The sequence below is a fragment of the Gracilinanus agilis genome, chromosome 3 (genome assembly GCF_016433145.1).
Source record: "Gracilinanus agilis isolate LMUSP501 chromosome 3, AgileGrace, whole genome shotgun sequence".
Classification (NCBI taxonomy): Eukaryota; Metazoa; Chordata; class Mammalia; order Didelphimorphia; family Didelphidae; genus Gracilinanus; species Gracilinanus agilis.
In genome coordinates, this window is record NC_058132.1 from 337,086,837 (window position 1) to 337,114,543 (window position 27,707).

General features: G+C 35.5%; 1 protein-coding gene across 3 annotated transcripts in view; it reads left to right on the forward strand.

Annotated features, from left to right (window-relative positions):
- LRCH3 (leucine rich repeats and calponin homology domain containing 3) overlaps nucleotides 1-27,707 on the forward strand; it is a 131,772-nt gene that overhangs the window by 63,013 nt on the left and 41,052 nt on the right. For all 3 annotated transcript variants that reach the window (XM_044670022.1, XM_044670024.1, XM_044670023.1), the window contains exons 7-12: nucleotides 13,148-13,241; nucleotides 16,041-16,161; nucleotides 18,304-18,452; nucleotides 22,373-22,449; nucleotides 27,096-27,145; nucleotides 27,545-27,693. In XM_044670022.1, coding sequence (XP_044525957.1) covers nucleotides 13,148-13,241; nucleotides 16,041-16,161; nucleotides 18,304-18,452; nucleotides 22,373-22,449; nucleotides 27,096-27,145; nucleotides 27,545-27,693 — 640 coding nt within the window. The remainder of the gene's footprint in view (nucleotides 1-13,147; nucleotides 13,242-16,040; nucleotides 16,162-18,303; nucleotides 18,453-22,372; nucleotides 22,450-27,095; nucleotides 27,146-27,544; nucleotides 27,694-27,707) is intronic.

Sequence of the window (27,707 nt, forward strand, 5' to 3'; positions counted from 1 at the left end):
AGAATTGAAGTACCAAAGAATCACAATCAGGTGGCTCATCTGAGAACTTCACCAAAAAGTCAACCAGAAGTCCATAGTTCAGTAGTAAAGAAGATTGACAGCACAGCTTAACATAGGAAATGAAAGAGAAACTTCCCAGCACAACCAGAATCCAACTAGAAATACATGTAAGAATGCAAGGGCTCTTTTCTTGAGGGCTAAAAGTTTGGAAAGCTCTTTCAAGAAAGCCTCAGAACTTTTCTAAAGGGGGAAAAAATAAACTTTAAATGTAATAGAGAACTTTTAAGTATTTCTAATGAAAAGATTAGAGTTGAATAAGAACTTTAAAATGGAAACAAAGAAATTAAATTAGAATGAGAGGACCTGCAGTTGCATTTGTTCCCTTCTGAGAGTTTTTAATTGGGGGAAGAGAAGGGAAGATTAAAGGAATTATTCTAGTAGTAGTACCAAGGAGGAAGCAGGCTGTAGAACTTGTTTCTCTTGACTGGGATGTGTGAGAAGAGTATACATACAAAGAAAAATAATAATTATAGTAGTGATCAATTATATAGCATCTTACTACTATGGGCAAGGTACTGTGATAATATTTTCACATTTGATCCTCACACCACTGGGAGGTGGGTTCTGTTAATATTATAATCTCTGTTTTTATATGGGGAAACTGAGGCAAACAGAGGTAGACTGCCCAGGGTCACACAAAATAGTGAGTGTCCAGTGTTAAATTCGAACTCACATCCTCCAGACATTTGATGAACTTCACTCCAAATGGAATTAAGCAAGGTTGAATACATTTCCAGTATGGACATATGCAATTTGTTATGGAAATGCATCATTCTCAGCCAGGAAACAAGTGAGAATAAGAAGAGGGGGGCATTGAAGAGGCAGACAAAGCCAGCTGGGGAATAATTACAAGCAAAACAAGCTTCCTCTTCCTGAAGCAGAAATAAAAAGGAAAAAGTAAAGCAAAGAGCTAGAAATTAAGAAGGTGTCCATCAATTGGGAAATGGTTTAAATTGTGGTATAAGAGTATAATGAAATGTTTTTTGCACTGTAAAAAAAAAAATTATGAAAACTGTGAGTACTCTGAACGGATACAGAGTGAAATGACCAGAACCAGGCAAATTGTAATACGTGAATAACAACTTTCTAAAAAGATCAGCTTTGAAAGACTTAAGAACTCTGACCAATGCAATGAGCAATCATTTCTCCAGACATACAACTTGGACATGATGTATTTGTGTATTTGTTTTACTTGACCATGTTTATTTGTTGTGAGGTGGTATTTTTACTGCCTGTTTTTGACTGAAGTTAGTGATGTTGATGTGAAAAAAGAGGTCTGTTAAAAACGTTTTTTTTAAATGCATAGGGAATGAGGAAATTCAGAAGGAAACACATACAATCTGGACAGTTTTAGAAGTAACATAATGAATTTATTCTGTACTTTAAAAAATTCAGCAGGATTGAAGTTCATTGTTTCATATACATTTGCACATCTTTTTTTGTATTCTGCTTTATACATGGAAATATCTTTTGGAGATGTTTAAGTTCAGAATTAAAAAAAATAAAAGAAGAGATAGTGTTATGGGGTACAATGGTGGACCCCTGGGTTCGGGAAGGATACCTTTTGCAAGAATGCAAGACTCCAAACTTAGCTTAAAAGTAAAAAGAGAAATTTATTAATTTGGAAAGTAATGTTGAGAATGGCCAGGAGAATCGCAAGGTGGGATAGCAAGGTGGAATAGCATAGTGGAACAGCTAGATGGGGAGCTGTTCCTATGGGGGGGGGCGGGGCAGCATGGATGGAAAAGCTGTCTTCCCCCAGTTATGGCGTGAGTGGAACAACCTTAGGGGTTGCTCCCCGAATGCTTCAGTTAAGGGATTTTTATACTCTTTACCTCAGTAAATACGTGACTCTAGTGTGGTAACCACTCAGGCATTTGGTGGGGGTTTTGGTTTGCCTGAAGACAAAAGGGGGTGGCCCTCATAGTTCAGAGAATAGATGGATGTCTGAAATACAACTTGATGATATCAAGGAGATGTATCTCTCTATCCTTCTAAAGCAGTGGTTCCCAAACTTTTTTGGCCTACCCCCCCCCTTCCAGAAAAAATATTACTTAGTGCCTCTGGAAATTAATTTTTTTTTCAATTTTAATGGCAATTAATAGGAAAGATAAATGCACCTGTGGCCATCATCGCTCCCCTGGATTGCTACAGCACCCACCAGGGGGCAGTGGCACCTACTTTGAGAATCACTGACCTAAAGGTGATCCAAGGAGGATAATCCTCCCAGGGTGTTATAGGAGTTATCAGATGTTTGGGGTTAGGAGTCACAAGAATGTAAGGGTGCAAAGGAATTTCCTGCTTATAGTTTGCCTCGATTAAAGGGTTCAGTGTCCATGCCATCTCTGTACAATGCCCATGTCAATACCAAATGTGAAATGTTTTGCAAACCTTTAAGTTCTCTGTAAATGTTAACTACTGAACTCTTTATTATTACCAACAGAGAAAACATGTACACAGATAAGCAAATAGAGATGATACAGAGTAATTCTGGGTAGAATTAGGGAGAGAGCAATTCAGTTTAACCCAACAAGTATTTATCTCAAGTAGGTATTGTATTAGGTGCTGGCTAGAGGTGGTAATATGAAAATGTAATTCTTTGCCCTTAGGTCACTTATGTTCTACCAAGGAAAATAGCTTTTACACAGATATGTATGTGTACAATATATAGAATAAATTCAAAGTAATTTCAGGAGAAAGAAGAGAAAATTAATAACTGGTGGGATCAGTGCTTTCTTTAAGTTTCTGAGCTTTGAAGGAAGTGAGGAATTTTTGGAAGTAGTCATGGAGGAAATAATAAAGGGAAGACTTGAATTAAGAGGAGTTGGAAAGGCTTCCTGTGGAAGATGGGATTTTAGTTGGGTTAAGAAAGCCAGGTAGAATTGAGTAGGAAGAGCATTCCAGGCATAGGGAATATAGCCAGAGAAAAATCCCAAAGCTAAGAGATGGAGGGTCTTGTTCTTGGAACAACTAGAGTACATGGCAGGGAATAAAGAATAAGACTGGAGAAATAGAAGGGCTTAGATTATGAAGGGCTTTTAATGCCAAAAAGAGCATTTTATATTTTATTCCAGAGGAAATAGTCAGCAGAGATTATTGAGTGGGGAAGTGACATGATCAGGTCCTGTACTTTAGGAAAATCACTTTTGTGGATAAATGGAAGATGCATTAGAATGAGGAGAGACTTGAGATAGGCAGACCCACCATTGTTGCAGTAATCTAGGAGTAAGATGATTGATGAGAGCCTATACCAGAGTAGTGGCAGTGTCACAGCAGAGAAGGAGGTATATTCAAAGATATTGCAGAAGTACAAATGACAGGCCATGACAACAGATTGGATATGGGAGAATGAAAGGAAGGAGTCAAGGATGACTCCTAGGTTGTGTAATGGTGGGGCACCAGGGATGTTGTTATTATTATTATTATTAAAATGTAACCTAAATGGTTTGTGGGTTCACACTGGGTTGAAGGAGAGATAGGACCAACCAGGATAGGGAGACCAGGGTTTACAGCCAAGCTGTTAACTATCAATAGGAATGGCTGTTAGGCCAACAGTCACTCAGCTCTCCTAGGCTAGAGTCTATGGAACCAGCAGGCAAAAGGTAAAAGTTTATAACAGTTTAATTGAGGGAAACAATAAAAAGGATGGGAATAAGGGATTCTATACTTGAAACCTAAGGGCAAACTACAGGGCAGGGGAAGGACTTGACTACACTATTCTATTGACCTAAGCCAGGCAGAGCCCAAAGAAAGCAGTACTGAAGTCACAGGGAAAGCTCCTCCAAACCTGGTTCCAGCCAGGTTTGGTCAGCTCAGCTAAAGGACCTGAGGGTGGCTTTCAATTGGGGTCTCACGGTAATCCAAGGATGGTCACAGGATGCCAAGAGCCAACTCCACCAGGTGATCCAAGGTACCCAGGCAGGGAGAGTGAGTTTGCAACGCTGTCCACCAGATCACAAACCACTTCCCCACTTGTTGCTGCTCTGCAGGTCTGTTGTCCACTGTTGAAAGCCTCCACCTCTCAGGACCCCAGGAATCTGGATGCAGTTTTTCCCTAACTCTGAGATCTCCCAGGGTTAGAAACAGTTATGTCCCCAACCACTAATGGAGTCCCTCTCAGAGTCCAAGCCCCACTTCCTGCTCCTTCATTCCATCTTGGAATCCTCCAGCCCTTCCTGCTACGTCCAACACTAATACTAAATTAATCTTCCTCACAACAGTTGTGAGCATGAGAGCCTAGGAGATTATGTTCTCTTTAATAATAGGGAATATAGGAAGGGGGAAGTCTCAGAGGGGAAGATAGTGAGTTCTCTTTTGGACATTTTGAATTTCAAATGTCTACTGGACACCCAGTTCAAGATGTCTTAAAATGCATTTGAAGATCTGAGATGGGAAATCATCAGAGGTTGGGGCAAGATAAATAGAATGATCAAGGACAATCAGAATTGAGAAAAGGCCAGTGAATTTGGCAACTAAGAGATCATTGATAACTTTGGTTAGAGAAGTTTGGGTGGAATAATAAGATCAGAAGCCAGATTGTAAGGGGTTAAACATAGTGCAAGGAGAAAAATGGAAGCACCTATTATAGATAGCTTTTTCTAGGAACTTAAAGGGACAGAAAAAGAGATATAGGATGGTAGCAAAGATGGAAGAATCAAGTGAGGGTTTTTTTCCAGGATGGCAGAGACACAGACATGGAACATGTTTCTAGAGAGTAGAGAAAGAGCCAGTAGCCTACATCAAAAATAAGTAATGGAGTGGGGATGACAGAGAGGACAGGTTGCTAGAGGAGATGAGATTGAATGGATTGTTTGAGCAAGTAGAGGGATTAGCCTTAGTAAAGAATAAGGCCACCTACTCATGTGAGTCAAAGTCAAAGGCATCTGAGTGATAGGAAATGAGGAAAAGGGAAGAAGAGGGAAATCATAGGGAATGGCCTCAATTTTTTATGTAAAATATGAAGTAAGATTCTCTTGGGTCAGTGGGGGTGGGGCAATCTTAGAATGTTTGAAGAGGGATGAAAAGACTTTGGACTGTAGGGTAGTGAGTTGGTAAGGGAGGTTTGCCTAGAAGCAGTATGGGGAGTAGTTGTAATAGCAATGTATATGCCCTTTTAAAATATAAAATGACCTGTTGTCACCTCAAGTTCAATAGTCTCTAAGCAAATTCATCATCTTTTCTCTAAAACTTGTTCCTCTTCATGACTTCCTTATTTTTGTTTATTGTACCAAGTCCTAATCACATTTAGAACCTCATTTTAATTCCTTCCTCTTTTCTACCCTTCCCCCTCTAAATCATACAAGATTTTTTAATGTGGCAGAGATAATTTTGTTTGTGTTAAAAGATGCATAAAACACAGGGGCAAATTCCTGTCAAAAGTGTTTATCACTGTCATGAAGGATGCCTAAATGGAGAAAATGATTTGCAAAATTCTCTGCTTTTATTTGTGATTAACATTATATTAATTATATCAAATCACTGAATATATCATGAACTCTTCAATTAGATCTGCAACCATTGGGAAAGGTATCTACCTAACAGGTCACAAAATAAAAGCTAAATGAATGACTGTGATATGTTTTTGGATAGGAAGTGTGGAGTTAGTCTGTCGGAATATATATTTTGGACAGAACAATACATTTACCAAAACTAAATGGAAGAAGAACATGGGACTGGTTGCTTTTGAAAAATTAAATAGCACTTTAAACAGTCTCAGTATTTTCCCTGTGATTCTTTTTTTTTTTAAACCTGTACTGTGTATTGGCTCTAAGGCAGAAGAGGTAAGGGTTAGGCAATGAGAGTTAAGTGACTTGCCCAGGATCACAAAACTAGGAAGTGTCTGCAGTCATATTTGAACACAGGACCTCCATCTCTGGGCCTGGCTCTCAACCACTGAGCCACCAAACTGCCCCCATTCCCTATGATTCTATATTACCGTTAAGCAAATTCTGGAACTCCACAATATCCAAGAAATTAAATTTAAGAATCACTCAAAGTATAGCTTCTTGTTCAAATTACTAAATAAGAAAAATAGAGTATAAGTAAAATAGAATCTACTTTTATATCTTTGGATTATAAATAATTATTTGACTAAATTTCAATGCTATTTTTATGCATTAATACATGCAGTTTCACTTTTGTATAAAAACATGAATACATTTTCTGCTTAAACTTTTAAGTTAAGGATTTCTTTATCCAACTTCTTATAAATATGACAAAAATATATTTGGCTTGCTTTCTTTTAAAACAAGTGTAAAGTTGCTTTTTTTCTGAAATATCAAATATCTAAAAAATATACTTGAATTTTTGTTCCCTCTCACTCCACTCCACTCCCCGAGTCATTTTTAGTATTCATTATAAGAACTCGATTATCATATATCTTCCCTGGGGTGTCAGATTCCAGCTTCACAATTGTGTCACTATCACATGCCATCTTTAGTGTCAGATAATTATCATTGTTGATACAATTGCATCACTAGCTGACTGAGTAGACAGCTGTTAGTCATTAATGACTTGTCTAGTCATGGACTCAATTTGAAGTAAAATGAGCTTTTCTTTGTTCTTTTCATGCATGTAAGTTTTAAGTTCTATGGACTTGTGTTTATCCTATTAAGTAAATTCTTGAGTATTTTGAAAAATTATTATATACTTAAAGTAATAATGTAGTAATAATGTATAGTAAATAATATAGTAGCAAAGCAATAATAGCTAATTGAATATTTTTGTAATATTTAAATTTAAGCAAATTAATTTAAACACATGACCTGCTGTAACTTTCAACCTCCACCTTTAAGTCTCCATCAGGTTTCGTTGTTTATCCACTTATTCTCCTTTACTTTTCTCACATATATGTATCTAATTATTGTGTACTGTTTTTCTGATTTTGCTTTTTTTCTTATTTGTAAGTATCTCATAATGGCCTTTCCAAATTGTTTAATCTTTCTCATTCTTGTTAACCTTATTTGCATATACCACAATTTATTTAAATATTTCCCTGTACCTGCATATGTAGGTTGCTTTTAGGTTTTTGCAATTACAAATTGCTGGTATGAAAATTTTGAAGAACTATCTTATTTTAGTTTTTTCTCATTCTTCTACTAATTTTTTTATTTAAAGATATTTTATTTTACCAATTACATGTAATGACAACTTTCAAAATACTTTTTCTGAAATTATAAGATCCAAATTGTCTTCTTCCCTTCTCCCCTTGGAGATGGTAAGCAACTTTATCTAGATTATACATGTATTATTATGCAAAACATACTTCATTATTGGCCATTGTTGTAAGAGAATACTCATATAAAACCAAAACTCCAAAATAAAACTGCTAATAAACTAACATAAAAGACAATATATATTGATCTGCATCTGACTTCAACACTTCTTTCTCTGGAGGTAGATAGCATTCTTTGTCATAAGTCCAGAATTGTCCAAGATCATTGTATTGCTGAGAATAGCTAAGTCTTTCACAGTTGGTCATCATATGATATTGCAGTTACTGTGAATAATGTTCTCCCGGTTCTGCTTTTTTCACTTTGATCAGTTCATATAGATCTTTCCAGCTTTTTCTGAAATCATTTCTTATCACACAATAGTATTCTATTGCCATCATATGCTACAGTTTGGCCAGCTATTCCCCAATTGATGAACATTTCTTCAGTTTCCAATTCTTTGCTACCACAAAAAGAGCTGCTATAAATACTTTTGTACAAGTAGGGCCTTTCCCCATTTAAATGATCTCTTTGATATACAAACCTAGTAGCATAAAGGATCAAAGTGTATGCACAGTTTTATACCACTTTGAGTGTAGTTCCATGAACCCTCCTGAATGATTGGATCAAGAACTAGCTATTTTTAAACCTTTGATAACACTCAGAGTGTTTTCTTAGCAGTGTTTTATCAGCATTTATTAAGCACCAACATTATCCTGATTTTCTATTTAGAATACAAAGCTCCTGCTTTCAAGGTTTCTTTATAGGAAAAATTATTTTAGAAATCAACTGGTACATTAACAACAATGAAGGAGTTTTTACTAATTCTTTATGGTGGAAAAGTTGGAAGAGAGGATTATTTTATCACTCATTTATATTAAAATTTAAAGGTTCCATTACCTATCTGTGTGACCCTGGGTAAGTCACAAACCCCATTGCCTAGCTCCTACTGTTCTTCTGCCTTGGAGCCAATACATGGTATTGATTCTAAAACAGGAAGAAAAAAAAACCACATACACATATACATATACATATACATATACATATACATATACATATACATATATGTAAAGGATCACAAATTATATGTTGGTCATACATTTTCAATCTTTTTTTTGATGCCTAAGCAAAATTTGACAAGTAATTTTAATTTTTCTATATTATTCATGAATAATATTAAATCTTCATGAAAAATGACATAGTTGCCCAAGTACAAACTGCTTGCTGTATACCTCAAAAAGTGAGTTGATGTAAAATTCATTCTTCTCTTTCTGAGGGACTTATAAGAAAGAACGCTATCCACAACCAGAGAAAGCACTGTGGGAGCAGAAACACAGAAGAAAAACAACTGGTTGAACACATGGTTCGATGATTGGGGATATAGACTCTAAATGATCACCTTAGTGCAAATACTAATAATATGAAAATAGGTCTTGATCAATGACACATGTAAAACCTATTAGAATTGCTTGTTGGCTATGGGAAGGGGGGCTGGGTGATGGGGAGGGAAAGAACATGATTCATGTAACTATGGGAAAATACTCTCAAATAAATAAATAAACTTAAAAAAAGAAATCTTAAATTAATACTCTTATTTCTATTAAAACTGGAGGGCAAAGTAAAAATCAAAAAAGATCACCAATCATCTTCTAAAGGAGATGTCAAAAAGAAAAATTCCAGGAATGTCATAGCCATAATCCAGTTTCCATCCAGATCAAAGAAAAAATACTGTAGACAACCAGAAAGAAAATACATTTAGAGTTATACAAAATCTGTTCATTTCTACTATAAATGACAGATATTGAAAGATAGTATTCCAAAAGGGAAAAGATACAGGCTTACAGTCAAGAAAAACATCCTACAAAGTTGAGTGTAATCCTAAAGTGGGGAAAAAAATCATCTTTAGTGGAATAGAGGACTTTCAGGAAATTTTTTGTGAAAAAACCAGAATTCACAATCAAATATAATAGACTTCTCTAGTAGCAGCAACACAATGATCCAGGGCAATTTTGATGAACTTATGAGATAGAAGGCTATCCACATCCAGAGAAAGAACTGTGGGAGTAGAAATACAGAAGAAAAACAACTTTTTGATCACATGGTTCAATGAATTCTGGGGCAGCATAACCCTCAAAAAAGTCAGGGTGAAATAGTTTTTCAGCCTAAAACAATTTAAAAGGCCAGCATGAAATATCCAGTGCACCCAAGGTGGAAGTGGAGCTCAGAGCAGCATGCTGAGGCAGGCCCCACCTCAGCAACAGGTTTTGGGGGCAGCTAAATTAGTAGCAAAGGCTTCTGGAACTCTCAGTCACAGGCTTTAAGGAGGGTCAGACAACTACTTGGAAGGAGATTACAAGGATCCCTTTGCTGGCTCTAGGTGTAAGACTCTTATTGCCCATATGCAGATCTAGGTCATATTCCTGGATTGCAGTCTCATGGTGAGGAGAATCACTAGCACATACTAGCCCTTATGGGAGGGGAGCAGGGAACCCTGGTTACAGTTCCAAGATGGAAAAGAATGCTTGTGGTTATCACAGACCAGAACAGAGGCCAGAAGAGTATTAAATACACTGCTCTTTACATCATACTCCCTTTAAAGAACTGAAAGCTGAAAGATCCCCAGAACTAGCTCTGAAAGCAGCTACACAAAGAACCTGAAACTTGGAACAGTGAAACTTGCACCACTGGAAAAGTAAATCTTTAACAGTTTTTTAAGTTAAAAGGGAAAAAAAAAGGCTGGAAAATAAACAGAACATAGAGTCAACAGTAACTTTAAAGCCTCCAAGAAAAATATTAATTGGTCTCATGCTCCAAAAGAATTATTAGAGGAGCTCAGAAGGATTGTAAAAGTCAAATAAGAAAGGTAGAAGAAAAATTGGGAAAAGAAATGAGAGTTAATAAAGGGCAGAAAAAAGTGTCAATGGCTTGGTAAAGAAGCTACACTTCCACTTTAGGAATGGAAAAGGAGATACAAAAGCTCACTCAAAAAAATCCTGCCTATTTGGAATTATGCCCAAAGAGCTTTAAAAGACTGCCCTGCCCTTTGATCTAGCCATACCACTGCTGGGTTTGTACCCCAAAGAGACAATAAGGAAAGCTACCTGAACAAAAATATTTATAGCTGTGCTCTTTGTAATGGCAAAAAACTGGAAAATGAGGGAGCGTCCATCCATTGGGGAATTGGCTGAACTAATTGTGGTATCTGTTGGTGATGGAATACTATTGTGCTCAAAGGAATAATGGCCTGGAGGAATTCCATGTGAATTGGAAAGACCTCCAGGAATTGATGCAGAGTGAAAGGAGTAGAACCAGAACATTGTACACAGAGACTGATACACTGTGGCACAATTGAATGTAATGGATTTCTCTACTAGCAGCAATGCAATGATCCAGATTAATTCTGAGGGACTTAAGAGAAAGAACGCTACCCATATCCAGAGAAAGAACTGTGGGAGTAGAAACACAGAAGAAAAAACAACTGCTTGATCACATGGTTTGATGGGGATATGATTGAGGATGTAGACTCTAAACGATCACTCTATTGCAAATAATAATATGGAAGTTGGTCTTGATCAATGATACATGTAAAACCCAATGAAATTGCTCATTGGCTATAGGAGTGGGGAGGGAAGAGGGGACTTGAACTGCCCTGATAGGGTAAAATAGAAATGGAAAGAATTCACTGATCACCTCCTGGAAAAATCCCTAAAGGATAACTCCCAGAAATATTATAGCCAAATTCCAGAACTCCCAAGTCAAAAGAGAAAATATTGCAAGCAACCCAAAAGGAACAATTCAAAAATTGTGCTGCCACAATCACAATAACACAAGATTTAGCAGCTTCTACATTAAAGGATTGGAAGGCCTGGAATATAATGTTCCAGAGGTCAAAAGAGTTAGAGCTTCAACCAAGAAACACAAACAACATAATCCTTCAGAGGATAAAATGGGTATTAAGTGAAATAGATGGCTTTCAAACATTTCTAATGAAAAGACCAGACCTGAATGGAAATTTTGATTCTCAATTACAGAATTCAAGAGAAGCATAAAAAGGCAAACTGGAAAGGGAAATTAAAAGGCATTCAATAAGTTAAACTGGTTCCATACCTACATGGGAAGATGATTCTTGTGACTCAAGAACTTTGTTATTTTAGATCAGTTAGAAATAGTATACATAAGCAGAAGGCAAGAGTGTGAGTAGAATGTGATAGGATGATATTAAAAAAATTAAAGGTGAGGAAAAGGCTGTATTGGGAGAAAAGCAGAAATGGAATGGGGTAAATTATGTCACATAAAAGAGGTATGAAAGAGCTTTTACAGTGGAGAAGATGGAGGCAGTTGGGAGGAGAGTATGTTAACCTTACTCTCATTGGAATTGGCTGAATGTGGGAAGAACATACACAGTCAATTGAATATAGAAATCTATCTTACCCTACAGGAAAGGGGAAGGGGAAGGGGATAAGAGAAAGATCGTGGAGCAGATAGAAAAGAGGGCAAATTGGGAGATGGGATAAAAAATAAATACACAGTAATGATAATGGTGCAAGAAATTTTTATGTCTCTCTAATAAGGCCTCATTTCTCAAATACACAGAAATGAGTTGAATGTATTAAAATACAAGTCAGTCTCCAGTTGTTAAATGATCAAAAAATATGAACCAGCAATTCGCAAAGTAAATTAAAGCTCTCTATATAGTCATGCAAAAAAATGCCCTAAATCACTATTAACTAGAGAAAAGCAAGTTAAAATAATTGAAGTACCACCCCATACCTGTCAGATTTGGGTATTATGACAGAAAAGGAAAATTATAAAACTTGGAGGGAATATGGGAAATTGAGAACATAACTACTGTTGGGGTAATTATGAATTGGTTCAGTCATTCTGGAGAGCAGTTTTTACTTATGCCCAAAGGCCCATAAAACACTACATACCTTTTGACCCAGCAATTCTTATTAATAGATTTGCAGCCTAGAGAAAAAAAGGGGAAGGGACCTATATGTACAAAAATATTTAAAACAACTCTTTTTGTGGGGGCAAAGAATTGGAAAGTGAGGGGAATACTCATCAATTGGAGATCGTTGAGTGAGTTATAGTATGTGATTGTAATGGAATACTATTGTGCTGTAAGAAATAAGGAGCAGGAGGAGCTCAGAAAAATCTGAAAATATACAAACTGAAGCAGAGTGAAGTAAGCAGAACCAGGAGAACAATGAACATAGTGACAGAAATACTCCACAACAAACAACTGTGAATAACTTAGCTATTCTCTGCAATATAAGGTTTCAAAACAATTCCAAAAGACTTAAGGTAAAAAATGCCATTGCTTCCGAAAAAAGAACTGATGGAGTTTGAATCCAGACCAAAACAGACTCTTTTAACTTTATTAATTTTTTTTGTTCAAATTTTCTTCTACTAAAGGATTGATGTGGGAAAATGTTTTATTTTATTGTACTTGTAAAATCTGTTTCAGAATGCTTACCATCTCAGTGTGGGGCAGGGAGGAAGAGAATTCAAGACTCAAAATTCTTTTTAAAATGTTGAAAATTGGGGGCAGCTGGGTGGCTTAGTGGATTAAGAGCCAGGCCTAGAGATGGGAGGTCCTGGGTTCAAATCTGGCCTCAGACACTTCCTATCTGTGTGACCCTGGGTAAGTCACTTAACTCCCATTGCCTAGCCCTTACCACTCTTTTGCCTTGCAGCCAATACACAGTATTGACTCCAAGGTGAAAGGTAAGGGTCTAAAAAAAATAAAATACATAAAATGTTGGAAATTATTTTTACATGTAATTGGGAGGAAAAGAAAAGTTTAAAAAATCAAATGTCATTTCTGACTTTGCTTTAGCAATATATACTAATTGAAATGTATTTCTTCTCAGCCATGAAGAATTGTACTTAAGTCGTCCATATGGGGCCCTTGATTCTGGTTTTAATAGTGTGGACAGTGGTGATAAGAGGTGGTCAGGGAATGAAGTAAGTAATTTTTTTAACATATTCAGAAATAGGAGAATAAGAAATTATTTCTAAGTAATAAAACTAAAATTATTTTCACCATGCAACATGAAGTATTTATAAATAGGTATTTAAAGCACACAAATACATGTACAAAGAAACAAAGTGCATAATGGTTGGAATATAGACCATACTTCCCCAAACCTCTAGTCATGCTTGCATAAAACAAAAGTTCCATAATTGAATTATAAAAAATAAAAGTCAAAGTGACAAAGAAAAAAGAGAACAGTCATAATAAAAATTAATCAAGTGTTAAATATTGTAGTAATATGAGATTTAAATGAACTGATACCAAATAGAGAAAAACCAGAACATTATTCACAATAATTAGGATAATATGAATAAAAATACTAAAAGTCATCAATTCATTAAATATGACTAGTGGTGAAACATTTCACTACTTTTTTTATATCAATGCAGAATAATATATACAAAGGCATGGTTGCTGTTTTGGTTGGTTTTGCTTATCTGTGGTTTTGTTGCAAGGGGGTGGTCAGTGGGAAGCATATTGGAAAGGGACTGTAGCATCCAAAAACAAAGTTGCAAGTAAAACTTTTAGAGCCTACATGTATCTCTGTTTGTTTGGAAAGATATAAAAAAATTACTATTTTAACATGGTAATTTTGCATCTTTTTTTTCAAAGGAGAGCTATATTTTTTCTTTTATTTCAGCATATTGGCCAGTTAATATTGAGAAGCCTCCATTTGAACAAATAACCTAATTTGAGCTAATTTAGAATGTCCTTTTTTTTTTTTAATCCTTACCTTCTATCTTTGAATTGATTCTAATGATCAGTTCCAAGGCAGAACAGTAAGGGCTAGGCAATTGGGGTTAGTGACTTGCCCAGGATCACATAGCTAGAAAGTGTCTGAGACCATATTCAAATCCAGGACCTCCCATCTCTGAGCCTAGCTTTCTATCCACTGAGTCACCTAGCCTAAGGTTAAACAGCTAGTTAATTATATCAGGCCAAATTTGAATTTGTGTTCCTCACTCCAGACTAAGCACTCTTATCAATTAAGCCACATACCTGCCTCTAAGTGGTTAGTTGGTAGTGTAGTTTACTTCCCTCAATAGCTAGTATGAGCCAGAATCTTTGAGATTTGTGTTATTCTTTGGGCTAATATTGCCAAAACACTGAAAGTTTCTGAGATTAGGATCCTTTCTGGGAGAAATTTTATTGCTCCCCTTTAGATAAGACCTGAGCGTTTAAGCTTTCCAATCAGTTCAACAGTTTATTAAAAGTTTGTTTTATTTATTAGGTACAGAGCACTAAAATTTAAGGGAAGTACAAAGAGTACATTGCCTTGTACATAGAGGGCAATTTAATTTGATCTGTCTTCCTTTCTTTCTCATTTTTCCTTCCCTGCTACATGTGTACTCTTCTTTCTTGAGTCTCCCATCTCCCTTTCAACTACTTCTCCCAAAGCAGATCAGCTATCTCCCTCCCTTCCCAGCAAAACCTTTTTTTCTAGGCCATCTACTAGTTTAGATAAGTTGTCATTTCTGGTTCCTCAGAACCTTAGGGGAAGAATTGTGTGAAACTGCCATCTTTCCCAGCAACCATTGAATAAAAGGAGTTCTTAATTCTTTTCTGGAGTCAAGGAGAAAACTGTAGATTGTGTAGGACATTGTCATACCTGGTCCATATATGGGCCACCCTGAACCAGATTAAAATGTAATTAGGAAATATTTAATAAATTGAAGTATGGGTACAACCTAACATTCATTTATGGTTTTCTGAAGGAATCCATTTCTGTTTGAATCTGACACTCAAATAGGAGCTGATCAGAGCACAAATATTTTCTGAAATTAGTAAGGCAAGGTGGTTTTAGAGCATAGTTTCTAGGTGATAGTTAACTATTTAGGGAGAGGAAAGAAAAGTAAAATTGAATGAGTATTTGTTTCCAGCTGGTGGAATTGAAAAAGGAGTCTACCTCACAACCACTTATCTTCAAGAGTGAACCTTCTAGGAGCAACCAGGTAGCTTGGTGGATAGAATGCTAGGCCTGGAGCAAGAAGGACTTCAGTTCAAATTTGGCCTCAGTTGCTTCCAAGCTATGTGATCATGGGCAACTCACTTAGCCCTTTTGCCTAGCCTTCTCCCTTCTGTATTAGAGTTTTTACCCAGACAGAAAGTTAAATAACAACCCAAAAAATCAACATCCTAAATACATTTTTATAAATATTTTCTTTTTCTTTTTTGTTTTATTCATTGACTACTATTGCAATAGTATTGATTTCTGTTTTTCAAGGTAAATCTATTAGATTTCACCCTTTTTTATTATTTTCCTGGGCTGCTGTGGGGACTCAACCACCACTTATTATACTTTTTCTTTAAAAAATGTTTCTGGGGGCCCCTGGTGGCTCAGTGGATTGAAAGCCAGGCTTAGAGATGGGAGGTCCTGGGTTCAAATATGGCCTCAGATACTTCCTAGCTGTGTGACTCTGGGCAAGTCACTTAACCCCCATTGCCTAGCACTTACTGCCCTTCTGCCTTAGAACCAATACACAGTATTGAAGGTAAGGGTTTAAAAATAAGATAAAAATAAAAACTGTTTCTGAGTTGCTAACAATTCACTTAAAAATGAGCTTTTGTAACAAAAGTATATACCCAAGTTGGACATTGGCTTTGTTTGTTCATATATATGACTGTATTATATAAACACAGTTTTCAATTCAAATTTAGTTATTAATCAATGCTTAAGTGTTTGTGACTAAAGTTAGAAATAATATTTATTTTCTTTAATATTTGTAAAGCCTACAGATGAATTTTCAGATTTACCTTTACGTGTAGCAGAGATTACTAAAGAACAGAGACTGAGAAGAGAAAGCCAGTATCAAGAAAACCGAGGCAGCATAGTGGTAACAAATGGTGGAGGTAAGCATACATTGATAACATCTAAATTATTCAACCCTTTTTTTCCACACCCAGAGCTTCTTACATCTCCTTCCCTTTTTCCTCCTTCCTGTAGTTTCTTCTCTATCCCTGTAGTCTTTTTCTTTTCATTTTAGAAACTTGTTTATATGTAGAATAGATTCCATGTATAGCAGGACCATGATATAATTTTAATTATTGTTTCTTTCAATCTTCTTTTAAATACTTTTTTCTTCTTTTAATATTTTTCATGCCCTTTACTGTTTGGAAGAAAACTTTAAAAATAAAAACCTTTGTTGTGTTGCTGTACACATTTTAATCTCCTTTTAGGTTCAATGCAACTTGCATCAAAAAACCTAGCCAGGTGGCAGTAATTTTTGGACCATGTTTGAAAAGAATGTGACTATTAACTTTGTTGTATTTTAGTTTAATCATGCCCACCCCCCCCCAAAGAAAGTTTTTGCCCTTTCAGAGCATTTGGATCTTAATCTTATTTACTCCAGTAATTAAAAAGTAACCATTGTTTCGGGTCAAAGATTAGTAAAAGGGATTCCCTGATTCCCTTCTCCCAAGTAATCTTAATGGTAACCCATTTGTTTTACCATTCTATTCTGGTATCATTTATCTAGAAGTTTGTTGGATCATTAAATCTTATGCCTTAAAGATGAGAAGGCCTTAGAGGTCTTATTATTATTTTACAAATGAGGAAATTGAGGTCCACTGAAATGATATCAAGTGTACTTTTTCATATTTTCACTGTTGAAGATGACCCAAAATGACATTTACATAATGCTTTTTAAGAAATTGCTAATAAAACGGACTCTTCTTTGTGTTTCCTAAATTTTTTTCTCCCCACTTCTTTTCAGTACTAGTTTCTCTTTTTGTTTTCTCTTTTTCACCAACAAAAACATTACCACTACCCCATATAAGATATGTAATAATGTAATAATATATAATAGTCTGTAATTTTAACAGTTCATTTATTTCTTGTGATGTTATTTTGGCTTATCAAGGACTAGGGCTAGTCTGGCAGAGACAAGCAAAGTGAAATAAAGTTTATATTTTGATTTTTCTGTGAGATAGGAATCTTTCTTCCTTTGTCTTAGTAAAGTAGTGATAATTTAGAAATTTATTTTTTACATTAACTTAAATCAAAATGGTTTAAGTAAAAAGATAATATATTTCCTTTATGTTCTGTTATTTAACTATTCATCTAAAATGCGCCCCAAAATTTTGACTTAAAAAGATAGGTAGGCTGATTACCACTTAGAAGAATTAATGTCTTATTAGCTATTTTTTTCCTGCCATACATTTTGAGAAGAAAAAGGGACAAAAAAAGTTTCGGTTCCCCTCACATGTCTGAAACATCCAGTCCCAATCCCCCTGCTGCATAATAGGCAATAGTAATAATTGTGTTGCCAGTAAAGTTGTCTAAGTGGAACATCACTTCTCCTTATCAAGGTACAAAAAGACTTAATTAGAACTGCATCAGAATATTTACCACAGGTTATATATAAGATTGAAAAAAAGGAAAAACTAGTCAACACTCATTCTTCTACCCCATCCACTTTCTTCTCACTCTCATCTCTCCTTTTCACAATTCACTAGCTCAAGAAAAATGGGAAGAAATATGTGAATGTCCGTTATCTAGTATACTTTTAATTCTATGAGGAAACATCAGCTAAGAACTGAACCCAAGGTGCTTATTTCTTAAACCAGGTACTTAAAAACAAATCCAAATGTAAGCAATATATTTCAGTCACTTAAAAATAATCTGGCTCTCTTACAAGTATAAATAGCCTTACCCAAAGCTGAGAGGAATTACTGGAAGAATTAAACAAGAATGAAAGAATGAAAAAATTCATGTCAGTAACTTTGCCACTAATTGTTGTATTCTATCATAAATGGGAAGGCAAATAAGATAAATTTTTCTTATAGTGGCTATAGGCCAGATCACAGATACACATTTAACCTGATCTCCTTTCAGAATGGATCATATTGGTAAAAAAGTGTGGTGGGTCAGGAATAGCCTAGAGGAGTCATTCAAGTAAGCACAATACTTAATAGCTTCTGTTTCTTTCTCCCCTATTGGTTATTTAATCTGAATGCTTTTCTGGTGTGCATATGTGTTTTCTTTATGTCAAGTGGAACATGAACTGGATCAGATTGACTATATTGACAGCTGTGCTACAGAAGAAGAGGAAGAAGAGCTGAGGCAACCCAAGTGCCTGGATTCAGAAAGCCTCAGCTCACAATTCACATCATATATTGAACAACGTCGGATTTCTCATGAGGTGGTACAAATATTTAAACTCAAATCTATTCCTAATCCTTGGCAAAAGTCTTCATGATAGTATGAAATTCTGTGGTCTTAGAGTGACTATTGACAACAAAACTTCATTCTTTAGATATTATTATTTGCTTTGTTTTATGAAGAATTAATTTTCAAATTCTGAAGATATATTTTTTTAAAGCTGTTGCTAAATCTGGCTAGGTTTGAGTCCAACTGTCATTCAAGGAGAACAATTTCATAATTAAGAAGGGGAATAAATTAGATCCCCAAAGTCAGCTATGCCTGTTTTAGGTTTTGGTGTGTAGTTGTTTTTTTTTTAAATGAAGCAATTAAAAAAACAACTAATTCCTTTTCCCACTCTTTCACAATCTGATCTATATAAATGGCATGATCAGTAGTTTAAAATGAAACTAAAAAGTTGTTCTCTTTAGCAGTAGTCAGTAAAAAAAAAAAAGCACCAAAATATACCAGGCATTGTGATAAGCACTGGGGATAAAAAAAGAGGTAAAAGACAGTCCCTATCCTGAAGGAGCTTACAGTCTAAAGTAAACACAAAAAATAGGGTTAAATTGCTAGGGCATTTCGTTCTTATTAAAAAAAAGAAAGAAGGCCTTTGACTTTTCTATTTGAATGCCTCTGGATATAATACTTTTTTGTTGAGACTCTTAAGACATATTACATGTAAAGCTGGATTGTGTCATATTAACCATAGTGGTACAACTCAGAGATAACACTGGACCAGCTGAATGATGAACATATTTATGATTCAAGCTACTAAGGCAAAGGGCAGCTAATTTGCTGAATGATTTACATTGAGATGTTATGATCTTAACAACAAATTCTTTTTTTTTTCACCTCTATTTTGTGTTGATATTAAGAGTTTATTGTTAAATGTAATGTTACCTTTAAAAATGAAAATGTCTATTAGAGCATTATTTTAACTCTAAAACAATAGCCCATATCGAGATGTTTTAAAAATAATTTGTATCTTTTTAATCCAAATCCATTTATTATATACTATTTTTGTTTATCCTGTATCTCTTAAATTTTTTGAGCCTGTTTGAAAGTTTGTTTCCTTTAAAAAATAAGACAAAGTAATTTAACCATATGTGACTTAAAATTCAATGAGAAAATGTTTAACAGCTTCTCTGATGTTGACAAAGTATTTGTAAGACAGATTTATTATTTGCTGATAAACTAGATGATTGAATGAGTCCTGCATCTGTGACATTTCAAAGATATCTAAATCAGTGGGGGTGGCAGTAACCTTCTTTCTTTTTAAGCTGGCATATTGTGTATATTTTACACACCTTACTACTTCAGAATAGCAAATAGGGACTGGGACTCCTCCAAAGCATATGACAACATATCCCATCTTTACTATAGATAGTTTTCCCAAATTGCTAGCCAAAAAAAGTCATCATTTTAGCCAATCCCTTGATGATGAACCTTTCCAAATTTAGCCTATAGTCAGTCAGTCAGAGTCAGCTTGCATTTATTATGCACCTAGACTGTGGATACAAAAAAGGGCAAAGAAAAAAATCTTCACTGTCGAGATTCATAATATAATGGAGGAAACAACATGCAAACAATAATAAGATATATATGGGATAAATTGAGGTATAAGGAAGTTATTCTCCAGTCGAAGGCACTAAGGTTAAGGAGGACTAGGAAAGGCTTCTTGGAGAGAGTGGGATTTTGACTGACACTTGAAGGTGGGAGGCTGAGATGAGGCCTGGGGGACAGCCAAAGAAAATGCTCAGAATTGGAAGGTGAATGTCCTATATAAATAGTAGCAAAGAGGTTAGGGTCACCTGATCCTAGAGCAGTGATATCAAACCTTTTAGATATGGAGAACCAGGCCCTACCCCCACCCCCTAGACCATGTGCCATTCCCCCCCCCCCCCCTACTGAGTGCCAGGTGTCTCTCCCCCACAGGGGAGGGAAGAAGCACTCCATTGGGCTGCTGGGCAGAGGGGTGAGTAAAGTGAGGAATGTCCTCAGCAAGTATAAAGATGGGGAGGGGAGCAAAGCACTTGGGCCCAAGCCCTATGCTCCCCTCCGCCTCTGCTGCCTGTGAGCCACCCACCTTACCTCCTATGAGCTCCCATTGGGCAGAGGGGCAGAGGATGTGAAAAATGTCATTAGACACAGTGGAGAGGGGAAAGGGAGAGAAAAGGAAGGAAGACTCTGCCTGAGTCCTTCCACCTTTCTAGTAATGAACTCTGGGGTGGGACGGTGGGGGGCAGTTGCATATCCACAGAGAGTGCTCTGCATGCTGTCTTTGGCACCCATGCCATAGGTTTACCATCACTGTCCTAAAGTATATAAGGGTTGTAAGGATTAAGAATAGGAATGGGTTAAGAAGGGCTTTGAAGAGGATTTTATATTTGATCCTAGAAGTAACAGAGCCACTGAAGTTTATTATAAAAGAATGAAAAAAGCCTGGCCTGCACTTTAGCAAGATAAATTGGACAGTTGTGTGGAGGATGAACTGGAATAGAGGGAGTTATGTGGCAGAGAGACTAACCAGCACACCATTTCATTAGTCCAGGTATGAGATGATAACTTTCACCAGGATGATAGGAATGTCAAAGGAGAGAAGAAAGCATATTCAAGAGAGATTATAAGGATAAAATCGACAAGCCTTAACAACAGATTGGAATCAAGGGTGACACCCTGGCTTGTGAATGTGGGTCATTGGGAGGATAGTAGTTCTCTCAGTAATAGGGAAATATGGGAAATGGGAAGTTTAGGGGAAAAGATAATGAGTTCAATTTTGGATATAATGAGTTTGAGATTAGGTCAACAAGGAAATCAGGACAGGATCATTGGATTCTAGAATTACCAGTGTAGAGATGGTTGTTAAATCCATGTGTGCTAATGAGATCACCATATGAAGTAGAATAGAGGGAGAAGAGTAGAGAGCTCAGAAAAAATCCTTTGGCTCACCCACAGCTAGTGAGTATAACCTGGATGAAGATTCAGCAAGGGAGGCTGAAAAGGAGAAGTTAGATAAAAGAAGAACCAGGAGAGAGGAATGTCTTAAAAACCTGGAGAGAAGAGAATATCAAGAAGAGGCATATTTCTAGCCAAGTTCCTGACTCCAAATCCAATACTGTCTACCAATCCAAATTGATTTCCCAGAAAAGTACAACCTCTCCAATGTCCTACCAAGTAAAAAGGAATTCATATAGATAATGTGAGCCTATTGTGTCAGTTGTCCAAAGACCATTCTGAGTCTGGAAAGTTCCATCACTATAAGGTTCACCACTAGGTAGTGATTTTTTTATCCTCAGCAACTTATGAAGAAGTCTGCTACAGTAGAATAAGTGACTATAGTAGATGGAACGCTGGGCCTGGGGTCAGAAAGACCTGAGTTCAAATGTGGCTTCAGACATTTACTACCTTTGTGACCTACGCCAAATCACTTAACCTCTGCTCACCTCAATGTATTCAACAGTAAAACTGGGTTAATAATTGCACTTATTTTCCTGACTTGTGAGGATCAAATGAGATATTTGTAAAGCACTTATCACAGTGTCTGGCACATAGTAGGTATGAAAGAGTTACAGTCTGAACTGATATAAGGAACACATGTACTAATAAAAGTCCTCAGAGTATTAAAATGGGCATTAAGGCTAACCAATGGCTTGGCATAATGGATAGAGAACTGACTTCTGAGACAAGGAGACTCCAGTAAGTCACAAATCTTTAAAAGATCATAGATTAGAATAATTCTAAAAAATCAGTGTGATAAAATATAATATGCAGATTCTTCTAAGCTATTTAAAGTCTAAAAGACAAGATCAATAGGATAGTTCGGTAGTGAACATTGGAATTTGAACTGTTACATCATTCATAGTTCAGAATTCTGGATATATACACTTAAGTTTTCTGTTTCTTCTTTATTTGATTTAGAGTTCACCAGTAAAGCCAGTACCCATTAGAGATTTTCAAAGAACAGAAGACACAAGAAGATACTCTCATCAAAACAGGTATGAAAAATCATATCATGCTATTCATAATATAATGGTTAAATTGGTGTTTTGACTAAATAAGAGAGTTATAATAAAAAGTGGTTGCTGATTATTATCCCTTAAGTCAAGAAAACTGTTATCAGCTTTTAACGATTTTGTTTAATTGGAATATTAGTGAAAAGGAAAATGTGGAAGGGAAAGAAGTAAGTAGACTGCCTAAGCTACCCTAAATGCTAATCTGGTGAATTGAAGTTCGCTTCCCGACAAGAGTTCTAATCTCCACATGGGAATCCTGGTCACTCACCAACAAGCCAGGCAGGATCCAGGAAAGGTCCCAATGCAGAAAAACCCTTGTGAGCTAAGCTCACCAAGGCAGCAGTGAACCCAACAAGAAAGTCCCCTGACTCCCAAGAAGCTCCAAAGCCAAAAGTTGAAGTCCTGAAGCCAAAAACTCCAGTCAAAAGGCGCAAAGTTCCAAGTCCAAAAGCCCCAAGGAGCCATCCTCCAAAGAAGTCCAAAGGAGAAGATTCTTGGACAGGAAGTTCAGGACTTTTTATATCCTTTTCCCATGTCACTTCCCCACTTCACAGGAACCAATCGCAGTCTTTCAATTTGCCTAGCACTGCGGGGAAAGGGGGTCCGGGGCAGTGGCCTCTGGAGTCATCACCCACTCTAGCAAGTGACTTGTGAACTCTCATATTTAGTGACTGGTAAGGTACTAAGTAGGGGTACTTAAGTTTTTGATTAACTAACTTAAAAGTTACTGATTGAGTTTCATTCACTCTTCACAATAATCTTTTGCTTCTAAATTAAAATTTAGTGACAAGAACTTAAAGGATATTGAATTAGAAAAAATTTAAGTTCTAGATTTTTTAGAAAGATATTTAACAAACAAAAAGAACTAGCTGAAAAGTTTTGGATAAAGCAATTCTGTCATAAATTTTATACCCTTTATGATTTCAATTACTCTCATCTTAATATTTATTTAACCTACGCCCACAAACAACTTCCAAAACAATATAAATAGTAATAAACAAAATCCACCCTAACAGAGCTAAAGCCCATCCATCACAACAATACAATAATGAAACACTACTAAAATCCCAACTTTACAAAAAAAAAAACCAACAAAATCAAATAACTTACCAGCTATACTTACCCCAACCTCCCCAGATATGAAATACTACACTAATTCTTTTAATAGGGCAAATAACAATATACTGAAAACTACAATATTTCCAATTCAAGTTTCAGGATATTCCTGATATATATGTGATATAATTTATAGTTCAGTAAACCTAATAATTCTTGTTAGCCTGATGCAGTTTTCTTAGGTTAGAATTATGTATGTAAATCTATAGACAATCCTATAATCTTTCAGCCAACATATCACTTATTCAAGATATATTCAAATAAGTTTTTTATCCAAAAATAAGATCTTCATCATTTTTATTGAATAATTAATTTGAAGACTGTTATTGTAGATGCATCTTAAATGAAATGTGGTTCTCATAAAAATTTACTGAATACTTAAAAGTATAATAATGAAAGAAGATTTGCCTTAAACATAGGCAGAACTTATTTTTAGGCTAGGATGCTTAGGAGAAGCAAATATAAAATTTTATGCTCACTTTACATTTGGGAAACTGAGACATAAAACAATCATGTGCTCATAGTGTTTTCCTCTAATAACCTTTGCATTTAATGTGCTTACAAAATTTTCTCCTTAGAGTTAGAAATATGCCTCTCATCTCAGAATTCCAAAAATTTATTATAAACTGAATAGAGGAGGAAAGCTCCACAGTCTTTAGTTTTTTTATTTCCATAATGTTTAGATCAAGCCAGACCAAAAATAGAATCAAACCAGAATTTCATTGGAATAAGAAACTCACTGTCAGCACCTTCTCTTTAACTTAACATCTTAGCCCCAAGAACTTAAGATATTGGCCTAGGGTCACGCTGCCAAAAAGAAAGTGAACATAATAGCATTATTATTTTAAAATTAAAAGAAGCAATTTCTTTAAAGATCGAGATCTCATTTCCAAAATAAATACATATAAGGAACTTATTTGAATGTAAAGAATAAGTCATTCACAATTGATAAATGTTCAAAGGATATAAACAAGCAGTTCTCAAAGAAGAATTCAAACTATTAAGAGCTGTATGAAAAAAATACTCCAAATCACTGATGATTAGAGAAATGCAAATAACTCTGAGGTTCCACCTCAATGACAGCTATTTGAGGGGAGAGGCTTGGATAAGAAAGGCAAATTAATGTACTCTTGATAGTTTTGGATTGTTCCAGCCATTCTGGAAAGTATTATAAGTATTTAATTAGTACTTTTTGCTCTAGCAAAGAATTAGAAACTAAGACGTACCCATTAATTGTGGAAAACCTACAAATTATGGTATATGCATATAATGGAATGTTTATTACACTGTAAGAAATAACCAAACTATTGATAGGAATGGCTCCACCCTCAAAAAAGAAGAAAAGTTGCATTTTTTCATTGTAGCATTTAGAAAAAAATTCAGAAGAGACTAGGAGTTTCAGAAGGAGACACAGACAACCAAAAGAGCTTGAAAACATTTTGAATTGATTTAGTAAATTTTAAAAGTAATGTTGATTTTGAGAGATTATAATTTTTTTAGCAAAATTATATATCAAATTAAGCCATCTTTCTCACATTTGACCTCAGCAGAATCACTTACTATAGTTTCTCATTGGACGTCTTTTCTTTCTTTCTTTTCTCTTACCTTCTGTCTTAGAAGCAATACTCAGTATTGGTTCTAAGGCAGAAGAGTGGTAAGGTCTAGGCAATTGGAGTTAAGTAACTTGTGCAGGATCACACAAGCTATGAAGTCTAAGGTCAAATTTGAATTCAGGACCTCCCATCTCTAGGCCTGGCTCTCTAGCCACTGAGCCACCTACGTGCTCCATTCTTTGGATTTCTTGCTCATTAATTAGTCTGATGCAAATTTCAAGTTTTTGCTGGAATAGGTATGTAGAAATTAGATGGTCTGTCCCTGCTCAGGCACCCATCTTGTCCAGAAAAGAAAATTTCTCTCTCCATGGTACATAAATATTTGGTTTTTTATAAATCCAGTGGTATTTGTTATGGCAAGGGTTTCTGACAGGTAGTCATACTGAGTATATAAATTTTCAAGCTTTCTTAGAGCATACAATTCCTTATTCTTTCTCAGAGCCATGCCTTCTGCCCTAACGGAATTTACAGTCCAGATGGAAATATGTTACAAATACTGCAAAGGGCAATTAAAAAAAGTATTTATGATTTTTTGCCAAATCAGTGACATATATAGGTGTCATAAATTTTATATAAGAGCTATATCACTTTATAATAGATTATTTTTCAGGGTTTCATGGAGCAGAGAAGATTAAGACTGAGATGTATTTCTTCATATTGCTACCTTATATATTGTTTATTAACTTAGGAAAGTAAGCCTTATTGGAGTTCAGAGAGTGGAAATTGGTATAGCCTTGCAGTCCTCATCACAGAGGGAATAAACTTGAGGTTGGAAGCTTGGAACATGGAAGGAAGGATTCAGACATTTTACACATGAGGAATAGTGTGTGTTTGACTCAGAATCAGTAGTCACTGTGTGTTAAAGAGACACACTGAGTACACTGGACCAGGAGGTTTACCAGAAGTTTCTTGAGTAATGAGTGACAAGATTAGACTAGCTCAGGGAGAACTGTTAAACCAAGCTAAGATATTGGAATCTTATCATGTATACACTGAGGGATCCATTGGAGATTTTTGGCAAGGGAATGACTTGATAAATATGAAATAACCATGATTTTCTGATGGCTTAGTTATGGTTATGGTAGTTACATCCTATGTAGCATGTTGAAAACTAGAAAAAGGTTAATATTCTAGAATATTTTGCTTTCAGAAAAACTAATAAATTACAGGTTTACAGGAAAGAAACATGCTAAAGAATAAGAAATCACTTACATAAGACTTCAATGTAAAAATAAGAATTTTCAAAGGGCTTCCCTTTGTTAAAAAATCAAAATCAACTGAATTTTCACATTTTATTATTAATTAGTATTCTTCTATGTGATAGTTATTCTATCGAAAACCAGCTTATGTTCACTAAGAATCATTACCAAGTTGACTTATGGTCCAGATTTAACATCTTCAAAATAGTCTTACATATAAAAAAGATTTTGACTTACATGGATCTCTGTGATTCGTCCTGGTAAAGAAAATAACTGTTAGTGATGGAATAAATATAGCTAATTTTGGAAAAAACTTACTTTAGATAACTATAGATATCTGTAGTTAGCTTTGTTTGTCCCAATGGTATAAATACTTATTAGCAGACATCTTAATCAGTGATACCAAATCACCTGAAACATGAGTTAGTAGCATCAATTATTGCCTTAGCCTGATTTAATGATTAGCCCATGTTTATAAAATATAGTTTCTTTTACAATACTACTACTGTCCTACCAGTGAGGTGAGTATCTACTGGAAGGATATCTTTGCAATATATTAAAATTATATACCAGTGAGTATCTACTGAAAGGATATCTTTGCAGTATATTAAAACTATATATGTGTGTGTGTGTGTATTTATATATCACTTGAATTCTATATTTATCCTGTTACTGAAAAATGTTTGTTTCTTTTGATCAGGATTCCAGTTGAAGCATCTTATCTTCTATCATTATCACAGAGTCACAATCAGGTAATTTGCTGAATGGTAGAGCTTTATTCTTAGGAAAAACTGTTTCCTTTTCTATTATTTAGCCAATTGCCATTGGTTTCTGGATATCTATAACCTTATTATCTGTTTTGTGAGCTCAAACAAGTTCTCTGATGCAATGCTATGATTCTACTTGGAAACCCTGAAGTTAGACATCTACAGTTTCTACTCCTTCCAAAACAGAAAATTAGCCTTTTCCCCTTGGATTATTTCAGTTCAAATCAACAAAAGGAAAACTATAGAAAACATTGGTAATATACCTATTTAAGGAATAGAAGACAGAGAAAAGATTGCCTTTGTTAGCTGTTTCTTATCTCCTATCATGAGTTAAGCTTTAAAATTCTGCCTGTTTGCTTAAGGGAAATAACAATGTTTTTATAACTTTCACAGACAGACATGGAATTTCACCGAAGACGAGACCAGTTAGAGCGTACACGGAAAGAAGCACAACTTGCTGCTCTGCAGTATGAAGAGGAGAAAATAAGGACTAAACAAATACAAAGAGATGCTGTTCTGGACTTTGTCAAGGTGAAATATTTCAA